This window comes from Typopeltis vanoorti, chromosome 12 (genome assembly GCF_054136105.1).
Source record: "Typopeltis vanoorti isolate ZY-2024b chromosome 12, IOZ_Tvanoo_1.0, whole genome shotgun sequence".
Classification (NCBI taxonomy): domain Eukaryota; kingdom Metazoa; phylum Arthropoda; class Arachnida; order Uropygi; family Thelyphonidae; genus Typopeltis; species Typopeltis vanoorti.
Genome location: NC_143560.1, coordinates 61,740,315 through 61,754,141, shown reverse-complemented (window position 1 = coordinate 61,754,141; position 13,827 = coordinate 61,740,315). Strand labels below are relative to the sequence as shown.

The window sequence follows — 13,827 nt, the reverse complement described above, 5'->3', positions numbered from 1 at the left end:
AGTCATTATCCTAGTATAAAATTGAGTAGGGGGCACCAGGCCATACAAATAGTTGAAAGGGGGCAGCAAACAAAAAAAAAAAAAAAAAAAAAGGTTAAGAACCAATGCTGTAGAGGAATGCAGAAAATTGACCAGGGCTTTTGAGCAGACATCCAGTCCTCACTTTCGCATTGCACCCAGTTATTGGGTACCTTTCTGGAAACTGTGTATGAATGAAGAGGCAAGCAATATGGGATTTAACCAACAAATTGGATTTTGTATTGGCAGAAGAAACATATGATGGTGCAGCATGATCAGATACCATTTTAATTGGGTTAAAAAGTCTGGTTAAAAAGGCCCTTCTCTCCTTTCGCTATCGATTTCATCAGTTAACTAGTATGAATAGTGAAAAGTCAGCTACTGGAACACCTGAAACTCAATAGAAGATAGAAACTATCAGTGTAAGAATCACTAAAAAGTGATAGAGCTAGCTGAGGAATTATACAAACTCTGTCAGTACAATTAGTGTTACTGAGACAGGAAAACAAACAGGTAAAATAATACTTCTAAATAATAACTGTAGGTTGTTATAATTAGTTGAATCCCTATGTCTTGTATCCATATTTTTTAATTAATTGCTGGTGAAAACCACATAATAAATTCAAAACACTTGAATAAAATTATTAGTTTCATATAGCCTTATTGTGTGCTTCTACAGACTGAGACAAAACATAAATATAAACAGGCATTTTACACTTTCTGAATTGTAAACTTATTTTTTTAATTCATTCAACACACACACAGATGTCAGATATAGGAATGAGGTATCATACATGCAGTTTGTTGTTACAAGATATTGCATACCTTGTCTCATAGCCTAATTCATTAATGTGTAGATCTTTTATATTTGCCACCCAGAGTTGATTTGAGGTAAGGCCTTGGTATTTTTTTATGCTAGGTCAGACATCATATCATTTCACTTGCTTCCTTATATTACTATTATTATTATTATTGTTATTATTACCGGCTACTCCATGGGGTCCTTAGACTCATTGAGGGAGGTCCTAATCATGTCAAGCACTATCCAACATTTGTGCCGTATCTATCATATTTTGCTTTGAATTCATTTACAGTCATGGCATCCACAACAGATTCTGGCAATCTATTCCATTCATTCACCACTCTCCAATCAAAAAACCTAGTTCTAAAATACTTGCTAACTCCACTCTCACTCAGTTTTCATGGATGGCTCCTAGTTCTCCCACCACCACCAGTCCTGTTCTGAAAAATTTCCTCTGAATTAATCTTATAAAAACCCCTCAGTAATTTGTATGTCTCAATCATATCACCCCTTTTCACCTATCAACCAGTTTCTGTAACCACAAATCTTCAACCTATTGTAAGGTTCATTCCATAGAACTGTTACCATCTCGGTCACTTGCCTCTGTTCTCCACCTCCTCCTCATCACCAAGAAACCCTTGCATCCAGATCTTCACGCAGTAGTCAAGATGGGGGTCTTATCAAGGCTCGATAAAGAGGAACAATAACCTGCTTGTCTCTACTCATCATAATTCTTCAGCAACCAAGTAATATGATGATAAGCTGTTTTTAGCCACTTTTGCTATGTTCCCCCACCCCCAAAATGTTGCTTCCTATCCACTATCACTCCCAAATCTCTGACTTAGTCAATTTCCTGGAGTACAGTTCCACCAATGTAGCATATAGCTGGTAATCTTTTCACCCCAGATTGCATAACTTTACACTTTGCTACATTAAACTGACATCCATTCTCCTTTGCCCAGACTGCCAGTCTATCCAAATCATCCCGCAAAATTTTAACATCATCTGTATTAACTATTGCTCTATCCCCAACTTTGCATCATCGGCAAACAACTGAACAATTCCTCTCAGATCCTTTTCTATATCATTAATGTACAAATTAAACAGCAGCAGTCCAAAAAACAGAACCCTGCGGCATGCCACTTATCACAGGTCTTCTTTTGGACTCTGCTCTTAATAAACTACTCTCTGATATCTCTCCATCAACCATTCTTCTATCCACCTCACCAACCCTATATCCATTACCTTTATCCAACTCAACTGCCACTGTATTATAAAACATGAGCAAGTTACTGAGGCACGACTTATCCCTTCACAAAACCATCTTGCCCTCATACAGTATCTCATTTCCATCTATCCATTCCTGTATTTTACTCTTGACCAACTTCTCCAATACTTTGACAACAACAACTGATATGCTGATCAGTTGGTAATTTGCTACATCAGTCTTGGAGCTTCCTTTATGCAATGAAACAACTATTTTTCCCTCTTTTCATCCCTTTGGGACTAACCCAAAGCTGAGAGATTAAACAATGTTGTCAAGGGTACTAACAATTCCCTAGCAGCTTCACGTAAAACTCGAACTGGTATACCATCCAATCCCACAGCTGTATTCACATTAAGGTTCTGTAATATGCTATGCACCTGCATTTCATTTACCTCAGTGCCCATATAAGCCTTTGCTTCTCTTTACTGCAGTATCTCCACCTGGATACTGAGAGAATTACTAAGTGAACACTTTGCAAAGTGTTCACTTAGTAATTCTACTATTTTGACTGATTCAGTTATCTCTCTACCATTGGCATTCATTAGAATCATTCTGCCTTAAACATTCTTTCTTTTACTTGCATCATATCCAAAGAATCATTTGGGATTATCTTTAGCCTGCAGTGCTAATTTCCTTTCATATCACACTGGTTACCCTTCTGGCCTGTGCTTTATACTGCTCATGTGCCTGTTGGTCATCACCTTTCACTTTGAATTCCCTCCACAATATTTTCTTTTTTTTTTTTGCAACTCCAGCTTAATGATGATATTCATCCATTTAACTCCCACTTGATTTACTCTCCTGATTCTAGGTATGTAGTCTGCCATTACTTCCCTCAAACACTCCTTCACCACTTCCCATGCACTATCAACATCCAGTCCATGCAATTTCACATGCCATGGCACTGATCCAAGCAATCTTCTAAGCTTGTCATACTTACCAGCCATGTAATTCCACATATACCCCATCTGAACTGAAAATTCCACACATTTAGCCACCTTCCAGGTCAAGATCATATGATCACTCTCTCCAGTTGGCAGGAATGTGGTTATATTCATTACAGATAAATTCTCAGATGCAATTACCAGATCGAGCACTCTTAAATCCCTAGTATATTCCATCATGTGCTATCTCAGGTAATTATTCATTAGCTACTGCATAAATTCCATTTCCTTTCTCCCTCCCATGTTTCCTTTCCTTCTTTCAATCTATGTTCCCATAGTTGAAATCTCCAACAATAATTACCCACCCTCCACTCATCGAGTCTATTTGCTGATGCATACTATCCCTATCATCTTTTCCATCCCCTTGTCTATAGCAGCATCCAACTGTATATTTTGTTCTACTAACCTCTATCTTATACCAGATAGCCTCAGATGTGCTATTTTAACTGGCCTGCAGTTGAACTTCTCTCTTTGGTTGCAGTTCTTCGGCTGTCATCAATAACACTCCCCCCCATTCTTTTCTCTCTCTATCTTCCCTGAACACACTATACCCTTTATATTCTATCCCACTAACTGTATCATCTTCTGTCAGCCATGTCTCACTAATACATAACCTTGGCCAGGATGAACTGACCAATGCCAAATATTCTTCCTGCTTGTTCCGAATGCTCCTGACATTAGTGTACAAAAAGTGCAAAAGCCCCTTAGGCCCACTGCTATTCTGACACTTTATGCTAACTATCCCATTCTGGTTTGTTACCAGTGGTGAGGTCTGAAGCGGTTTATATACATTCTTACACTCAACTGGCTCACTGATGTCTGCATATTCCACTCAACAGCTTCCCCCTCTTGATAAAGCTCTAGTTTCCCTGATTTTGCACATCCACTCTCATTTCATTCAACAACACTTTTTACAGACTCTGAACATCAAATCATTCAGATGCAAACTATCCTCCTTCTTGTATAAGTCCTTTCACCCATCAAACTCACTCCAAATATCCACAAACTCCACACCACTCTTTCTGCATAACCTATGCATCGAATCATTCGCTATTATGATCCCTCCTTCTCAGCTCTGCTCTGTCATACTGCAGCAATAGACTCATGGTCTTAATTCTCTCACTTGTTTCTTTTGCTACTTATATTTATGCATATTATATATACATATTTATACTTATATATACATATTTATGTACCTAATTATTGAATAGTATGTACAGAATTTTTGTGAGTTGTCAATTGACTTGATGTTTTCATTCATGGTGTGAAAAGCTAGTCATTGTAAAAAAAAGCTTATGTTCCACATGATTTCAGGACTACTATTTTGAACAGTCTGAAGGCTTAGCCATGGGCACAGCAATTTGTCTACACTTAAACCTATACATGGAAAGGTTTGAACAACAGCTATTGAGAGATTCCATACCAAACCAAGATTATGGGTAAGATATGTGGATGAAGTTTTCATTGATTGACTAGGCTCTGAAGAAACTCTCCATAATTTCATCAACTTTCTTAACAGTTTTAATAAAAAAAAAAATCCTGAATGTTCTCATCTCAGTTGCAGATTTAAAAGATTTAAATTAAAGATCATAATAATAATTCTTTTGAAGTATACAGGAGAAATTCAACACTAGCTGGTATTTACATGCCAGTTCCCATCACTACCTGTCACAATAATGAGACATCAAAATCTTTAGAGAGCCACTACGATTTCATAGTGGCTATCACAGACATTCTTTTAAAAATGGTTGCAATATCAGAACTATTCACATCTTGAATAAACCATTGCATGCTCCAAGACAACAACTTGATGGTTACTAAGCCATCCTTGCTAGCCAGTTGGTTAATTAATCTACACTTCTGGTTGGAGAGTTAATCTCTATTCATCTCCTATGTAACTAAGCTAGGTAGGAGATGACTTTCTTTGCCTTGTGTGAGACTACCACCCCTGTTTATTGGAGGCTTGAAGTGGTTTGAAAAAAACATTAAATGCGAATGTTTGGTGTCTGCAGTAGAGTTTTCATATCAAACTATTAGCCTACCCTAATACTACTATTGCACTATAAGCTAACAGCATTTCACGGGTAGGATTATATAAAAAATGTCTTAGGAATACAGGTCCTTCTTCAGGATAACCTATGTACAGAAAGAAATGTCATGACTTTGAACTATGCTACAATTAAATATGACTGTTGGTAGCTTAGTTCTCCATAAATGCCATAATATTAATCTGTGTAGATTTTTTATTACTTTCTTGAATAAGAATTTGGCAACAGGGGATGATGGGATATCAGCAAGAATTCTGAAAGAGTGTTCAGAAAGACTGGCTGTTATTTTGACCAGGCTATATAATATGAGTCTCAGAACAGAGAAGATTTCACACAAATGGAAAGAATGTACGATGATCGCATTGCACAAAGGTGGTACAAAGATGCATTTCCCTTGAAGAGTGCATTTTCAGCCATTTCAAACATCATCCACATATGACACCAAACACTTTTTGCTGTCAAAGTTAACAGCACCTGAACACCTTCCTCCCACTGTAGGTCATGCTTTATATGTTGATGACTTCATAATTTACTGTCACCCTCATAATATGAGGGTAATTGAAAGACAACTTTAGCAAATATGATTGTGTCTCTTTATGTGCTCTTAGTAATGGGTTCAAGTTTTCAGTAGAAAAAATATCTGTGTACACTTTTGTTGAAAATATATTCTTTATGCAGATCCTGAAAATTAAAAATGGGACAAACTGTTATTCCAGTAGCAATGCCAGCCAAGTTCTTGGAATTCATTTTTGAGAGTATAAATTAAAGATACCAAGAAATTATATACTTGGTTTGATCCTTTATCCAAGTGTAAGCAAACAAAGTTTTCACCTGAAGTATTTTCAGGACTGGGGCAACTCGTGTAAAGAAGCTAATGACTTCACATCACCTGACTTAGAATTATGGGATACTGACTCAGTATCCCATAATGCAAAGCATATATCCTTTCAGACATGTTATAATGCTATGCATTATAGGAAGGGCCACTACCCAGACCGGTTTCGACCTCTATTGAGGTCTCGTCAGTGGGAGCCAGACCCACAGGTGATGCTAAGGTTGAAGTAATGCAGAAGTCATATTTTCATATGAGTAGCAATCTTTCACAAGATGAATGTTTCAAGATTTAGGACTCTTAAATTTAATAATCTTTGATTTGCACTTGGAAGCAAATGGCATAGTGAACCTTTCTTTCAAATGATGAATGCTTCAAGATTTAGAACTCATAAACATTGATTGGTCCTCCTCCTGGTGTTTCTGTAGCAGATTTTATAGCGAAGCTCTTATATCTAAATTCATGTGTATTGAAGGCTAAGAATAAAGATCAATTAAGGCTGGTCGGTGAATGGGAATTATCACAGTTTTCTTTGATGTGTTTCACAATTGTTTTGCACGTAAAAAAATTTTAGACACTGAAGATCTCATTTCATATAGCTTTAGATAATACTCCAAATCCTCACATTATCAAAATGTCTGAGACATCATAAGAATTTTAATGCATATAATGTATACATTTTATAGCATTTTGGACACAGCCCAGAATCCCACTGATTGAGAGCTTTAGCCTGGATTAGCTGATATAAGCATGATGATAGTGAGCAAAAGACAACTTCATGGCAGCAACAGTGGCTGATAGTGCAGACCTGGATTTTCCAAGAGAACTTAAATCTGATATTTGATAAAGATCTCTTTAGGTCACTATCATTTGAGTTAAGGAAGGGGGAGGGGTTCACGATTGTCAAATATCTGGTTATCACCAGCATTTTATTTTTCAAAGCTAGTATTTCATTAGATACTAGCTTATTTTTTATTAATATTAACTATTATTAATAAATATTAATTAATAAAAACTATTATTTAATAAATAATAGTTTTTATTAAATATTTTAATAAAACATATTGTTTAGTGTAACAATGTTAACTGCAAACAGATTATAAAATAAATGTTTGCGGTGATTATTTCAGTCTTTCATATGATGTCATACATTAAGATTTTGATTGTTGTATATTAACCAGTGTGTGTGTGTATATATTTATATATATATATTAACCTGTATGAATGCCCGGAGTTTTGTGTCAGGGTAAATAGCACAAAGTCTGAATCTTTCACAGTCTCTGTTGGCCTCCACCCAGGGTGTGTTCTGTTATCCCTCCTTTTCATAATATTTATGGACTGGATTGATAGGCACAGCCGAGGCAGTGAGTGTGTCAGAATTGGAAGATGTATCATTGGACGTCTGCTTTTTGCAAATGACCTAGTTCTGCTTAGCTCTTCCACAGATGACCTCCAGCGAACCCTGGATAGGTTTGTAGCTGTTTGTGCAGAAGCCGAAATGAAGATCAGTGTGGCCAAAACTGAAACATTTGTGGTCTCAAGACAACCATCTCAGTGCACTCTACATGTGAGTGGAGTCCCACTGAGGCAGGTGGAGAAGTTTAAATACCTTGGATCCATATTCACGAGTGATGGAAAGTGGGACATAGCGCTAGATACTCGGATTGGCTGAGCAAGCGCAATATTGTGGAAGCTTGGCCGTTTCGGTAGTATTAAAGCTGAGTTAAGCCAGAAGGCAAAGCTGGATGTCTTCAATACAGTCTATGTCCCCATCCTTACCTATGGTCATGAGATTTGGGTAATGACCGAAAGAATGCGGACATGAATCCAAATGGCTGAAATGAGGTTCCTTTGAGGGTTGCTGGGCTGACAAGACTTGACAGTCAGAAGCTCTGCAATTCGGGAAACCCTCAATACTCGACCGTTGCTTCTCTGTGTTGAGAGATCACAATTACGTTGGTACGGGCACCTGGTCAGAATGCCACAAGAGAGGCTCTCCCAGCATGCCCTCTTTGCCAAGCCAGAGGGTGGGAGGCCACATGGAAGGCCAAGGACTCGCTGGATAGATTATATCCAAAACCTTGGGTGGACACATTTGGGAGTCCCACCAGAACACCTGAGCTTGTTGGTGGTGGATCGTAACCATTGGAAATTTCTCTTGCAGCTGCTTCCCCCACAACCCAATTAGGAAAGGTGGGCCTTGAAGATGTATGAATGAATGATTATTAACCTAAATTTTAATCTCAGATCAATATCCAGTTGGTTGAAGCTTACTTTTAAGTTTTTTTTTTCATTATTATTTTTATTATTTCTTTTAAAATGGTTTAAACATGCATGGTGTTTTCCTCCAGTATTTAAATCACTTCACCTGAGAAGTCTTTATAATGATCTATGCTTTTAGTATTTTATGAATGATAGAGATAAACATTTCAGTTTTTATATAATTTTTTTTTTTTTGGTAATTTTCTAGCATAGAAAACTGTCGCAAAGCTATGCATATTGCTAAAGAAGTGTTTTCCATACCAATGATAATTACACCTGAAGATCTTGCCAGCCATAATATGGATGAGTTGTCTTGCATGACTTACCTGTCATATTTCATGAAAGAAGATAGTCCAGGATATAAAGCTACTTTGCAGTGGGTATCCAGACACCTATCCTTCCTTCGCATTCAGAATTTCACGGTTAGTGACTGCAATAGTTTGTTATGGAAAGGAGAATTTAATGCTCTTAATTGAAAACTAATTTTGGACATAAAGGGTATTCTGCCATTTTAATTTATCAGTCACAAATATTTTTTATTAAATATTTTGTATCTTTTCTCCCTTTATGGGCAAGTGGGTTTTTTCTCCTGGAAACTCAGATTTTTCGCCTCATAAACTCAACAAAATTGACTGTAGAACCCACACTATCTCAGACAATAAATATATAGCATTACAATAGGGATCACAAGTTGGCAGCACTTGTTGTTTCTTCACTGGATGCCATTTATAATTAGTGATAGTCTTGGGCCAGCTATCTGTGATTAGCTGCTGGTTTTTTATTTATTTATTTTTATGGCACAAAGACATCAAGGGTCATACTGCACCAGGACACAAGGTCACAGAAGTATATATGGTAATTAGGACAATCACAAACATCATGCCCTTGGCAGGATTTGAACTCACAGCCTCTTGTCTGGAGAGCAGATACACTAGCTACTCGGCCAACTGGCCTGTCTTGACTACCAGTGGAGATTGAACTGTTCCCTCAGTCTCCAAAAGTTAGAAGGGCTAAAACAGCCTTGCCTACTCCCTATAAGGGAATAAGGCTTTTGCAGATTCACGGATATATTTTGAAATAATATGCTCGTATTTCAGGCACTAAGTATTTGAGTTGCTGTATGAATAAATGGATCAATCTGTGACACCAGTGAACTCTGTTGATTTATATTTGAGTACTGTATATTTTTAATACAAGATTTACAAAAGCCTCTGTAGCTTATTCAATATTGTTGATGCTTTTATTTTTATTTAGAATAATTCCTGAAGCAACTAAGGCTTTGATCCCAGTGTATTATTTGTATTCACTGTATGTTTGTTCTTCTGGCCAGTTTATGTGTTTTGTGAGAGGAAAAAACCTTGCCACTTACTTATAAGACCAGTTAAGTAACCTTCAGTTGAAAAATCCTTTATTAAGATTCTTTTCATCCTGGATGGGATTTGAACCCAGGTCTTTCTAGCCAGAGACTAGAAAGATTTTTAATGATGCTTTTTGATTTGAGAGACCTAGGTTTAAATTTCATTTAGAATGCAAAGAATATTTTAAAAGCCCATTTCAACTGAAGATGAGTTAACTGGCCTCTTAATGGAGGAAGTATGATTTTTCCTAAAAGAAACTCTAATTTTGATAAAAAAAAAAAAAAAAAAAAAAAAAAAAAAATGGACAACCTGGCCAAATAATATATTATTACTATTATCATCATCAATCCAACATATGCACTTCTTAATCTTCCTTTTGCACACTGCACAACACTATCCATCCATCCATCTATTGTCTATGTACTCTGCCATGTACTGGTCACTATTAGTGACAGTAGATGGCATACTGCATAGATGGTGTATTTTTGTTAGTTCATTGTATGTGTTCTCTGGCTGATGTGCCTCTCTGTGGGATGAAAAACAGAGATTCCAGGAGAAAAATTTTGCCGAATCCATGTGAGTACATTAAACAAAGGTCAGTTACTTTCCTTTGAAGTTAATAAAGTTCTTCATAAAACTTCAAAAAATAATATAGATTACAGTAAACCATAGCTATCCCACACATTAAAGGGTTATCAGAAAAAATTTATATAATTTTACACCATTATAATCTTAATGCCACTTCTAAACCACCTTTAAAATTAAAAAACATATTCAGCTCTAAAGATGCTCTCTCCCCATTGGCACACCCTGGAGTTTATTGCACCTGTAACTTATTATTATTATTACATGACACCTCCAGGAAGTTCAAGGACTCATTGTGGGAGGGCTCCTACTCTACAGCTCTCAGTCTCCACCACTTAATCCACCAACTACAACAGAAAATGGGGAAATTAGATGTACAATCCCTATCCATAAAAAAGAACACAAACGGCACATTAAATTTAATGATTTTGGTGAAGCAGGTCTCTCAGATCATGCTCTTAACACTCTACACCAAATTGATTGGAAAAGTACTTGTTCTTTACGTCATACAAAAACCTGCTATGAACGGAAATTTAAAGAAGGCTGTGAAATTTTGATTAACCACCCTAATAACAATAATGGTGGCATAAAAATCCCAAGAATTCGGATGGCACACATTCACCCCACTTAGTTTTCCAGCAAACCCTGACTTTAGGGCTCTAAGCAATTTTTCAGCTTTTATTGGCCATCATCCATACTTGTTTGTTGTAATTTATATATATACTTATATAAGTATTTTTTTGTGTCAACATGTTTGTTCTCCAGCGTAATTTAATTTTGTAACTTAATAGATAATAATTATAACAGGATAGACTCTAGCTTTGATGTAGTGAGTTTTTTTTTTCACCAGAGGTCAGGCCAATAGTTTTAACGGTAACTTTAGCATACCATGTAGATTGCAGTGCAGCTTGTTTCTTTGTGAAGTTTTACTCTAATGCAGTAGTTGTTTGCATAATTTTCATGATGTGTACTGTGTTCGTATGTGTGTTTTCCTCCCAATAGTAACCCTATTTTATTTCCTACATACTCCATTGCATATATTACATGTAGTTCCTAAATAACATTAACATTCATATTTATATTTTTGTATCAATATTCATATTTACATTTTTACATCTATATGTATGTATTCCTACATTTACATTCATATATTTACATCTATATTTTTATATCTACACATATTTATTATTATTATTATTACATGACACCTGGAAGGAGTCCACGGACTCATTGAGGGAAGGCACTTATTTTACAACTCTATTTATGCTATATTTATACTATATAAACCAAACATTATGAGTAGTTTATATTACTTTACAATGATTGGAAGTCGATTCTATTGGCAAAATTAAATAATTTTGAGTAATACTTTTGGATAAGTCTCAGTTTTGACACTGGCCACTTGTCTCCCAAAAGATTGATGTGTTACATTAGCGGCATCTGGATGGAAGCTGACAGTCATACAGTAAGTGATCGACAGTCTGTTCAGGGTTTGGACAACAAATACATAATATTGGAATATGGAATCTGTGTAGGTAGTGTCTTAATGTTGGTAGCATGGTTAAACCTTGTCATATATTTTCAGCCAGAGTCTGCTTCTGATATGTGGCAAGAATTCTTTTGTTGTTGATCCATTTTTAGATATTTTCTGTTCTTCTTCCCACAAATTTAGGCTTAATCTTCTGCAAGTGTTTTTATAGCATAGCAAATTTGGAGTACTTTTAGTAACTTATTTTTAACTGTTCATCTATGGCCACTTCTTTAGCCAGCTGATCTACTCTCTTCTTTCCTACTATCCCAGCATGCATAATGAATGTGTGTGTGTGTGTGTGTGTGTGTGTGTGTGTGTGTGTGTAATCAAGGAGGTAAAAAAGTAATCTATTGATATGTTTCTTAAAGAATTGGGCATTGTACTCTGGGAAAAAGCAGTATGGGGAGATTGTTCAAAAGAACCGAAGTAGATGGAATGAAGGAAGGTGAGAAGTTCATTTGGTGTGTTTGGAGTTTGACAGTATATGGGTGTTGGCCAGTGACTTCTCTAGTTCTTACATGATTAGAAGAATGCTGAGCAATGACAGTGGCTAGTTTGGTAGAGGAATGCTGACAAAAGTATCTATAGAAGAGGCATAGCATGGAAACAGAGTGCCTGTGTGACTGAAGAGTCTCTTAGAGAGGAGTCACCTCTTCAGTGGATCTCCCTCATCTGTATATCATTAAGAATTGGTAGAGAGGTTTTAGGTGTACTATCTGAAATGTGAGAACAACATTCCAAAGTTGGTCATATCACAGACTTAAAATGTTGGGAGTTGAACAGAATAGAAGTAATGTTTTGAATCAAAAAGAACATCATGTTTTTTAGACACTGCTACTGATATAATAACATGTTTTTGCCAGGCTAAGCTGGATGTCATCAAGTCACCCCAAGAAGACATTGTTGATCTTGAAAGAATATTGCAGCATTATCAGTAGTAAGCGAGATTGAGGTAGGATCTCTCTTGTGGGCAATAAGATAGACCCGAGTTTTAACAGCATTGAAATTCACTACTAAGTTGTCTTCACCCCATTTAAGGAATGGTGAGGAAATTAGCATTGCAGTATAAGCAGAATGAGAAGTTGAGTTTTTTATTTAAGTTGTTGAACATATGTTACATTTTTATCATGGACAGAAGAGCACATTTTTAAGCACTGGAGTATGGAAAAGAGTCAGGAATTTATGAGGGTTAACTATTTGTAATAGATTACAAACAAGTGCTAATTATTTAACTATTTGTGATAGATCATGACTGATGACAAATGATTTGTCTTCCCTTCTAGCGTGATTTATGAAGTTGGAGAATGGGAGCCAGTTTGTGTTATGAATGTTAATTTTTCCTAAGAAGATAATCTCACAATTTAGTTAGTTAGACTGTATGAAATCATCTTTCAATGATAAGCATGAGGCTCTACCTGGGGGTTAAATTAGGGCCAATTTAAGGGTCCCAAACAATGAAGAAGGATCCCTTAGAGCACTCTAGCACCTTGGGCCCTGCTCACCTCGGGAAAAGTGTAAGTTCTGCCTGGCTATCAATTGAAGTAAGAAATCTTAAGCTAGACCAGAGTGAAAAGGTTGGGGGTGGGTGGATTCCATGTTTGATAGGCTCGGGAAGGAATTTCTGATTTGAAATTGCACGTTCCTTCTTTTTTCTGGAATGCATCATTCAAGATGTAGTTGGGATAGCTGAGTTAGATTGTAGTTATGGAGGTTGCCATGTAGGGTTTACCACTAGGGTTTACTTCTCGTAGACAGACTCATACGTTGGTTATGCATTATTAAATCACTTAAGGAATTGAACAACATAGATACGAATATAAATTAAATTACACTTGAATAAATATTTCCGATATTTCGGCAACGTCACGTTGCCATCTTCAAAAGGAACTTACAAAAAAAGGCACGTGCACGTAGGCACTACAACACAATAACTAAGAATGAAGAGATGAAGCTATTGTTCTCCTAAAAGTCCTGATGCTGCTCTCTAGCGGGCTAAGTAGGTGTTCTTGGCCATTGGGCTGAAGGTCTGCTGATGTAAGCTTCCCAAATTTGGGGCAGTTGTGTAAAACCAAATTTGTTGAGGTTTGGAGAGTTTCTTAGGGGCTGAGACTAATTCCATAAATAGTCTTTCGAATTTGTATTTGCTATGGTGTATTACTGTAGCTTTCTTCCACCGTATT

At 36.5% G+C, this 13,827-nt stretch overlaps 1 protein-coding gene across 1 annotated transcript in view; it reads left to right on the top strand.

The window, feature by feature from the left end:
- The window catches only part of jbug (filamin-type immunoglobulin domains fbug), an 879,391-nt gene that overhangs the window by 142,044 nt on the left and 723,520 nt on the right, over positions 1–13,827 (top strand). The window contains exon 4 of the mRNA XM_090401914.1: positions 8,382–8,595. Coding sequence (XP_090258040.1) covers positions 8,382–8,595 — 214 coding nt within the window. The remainder of the gene's footprint in view (positions 1–8,381; positions 8,596–13,827) is intronic.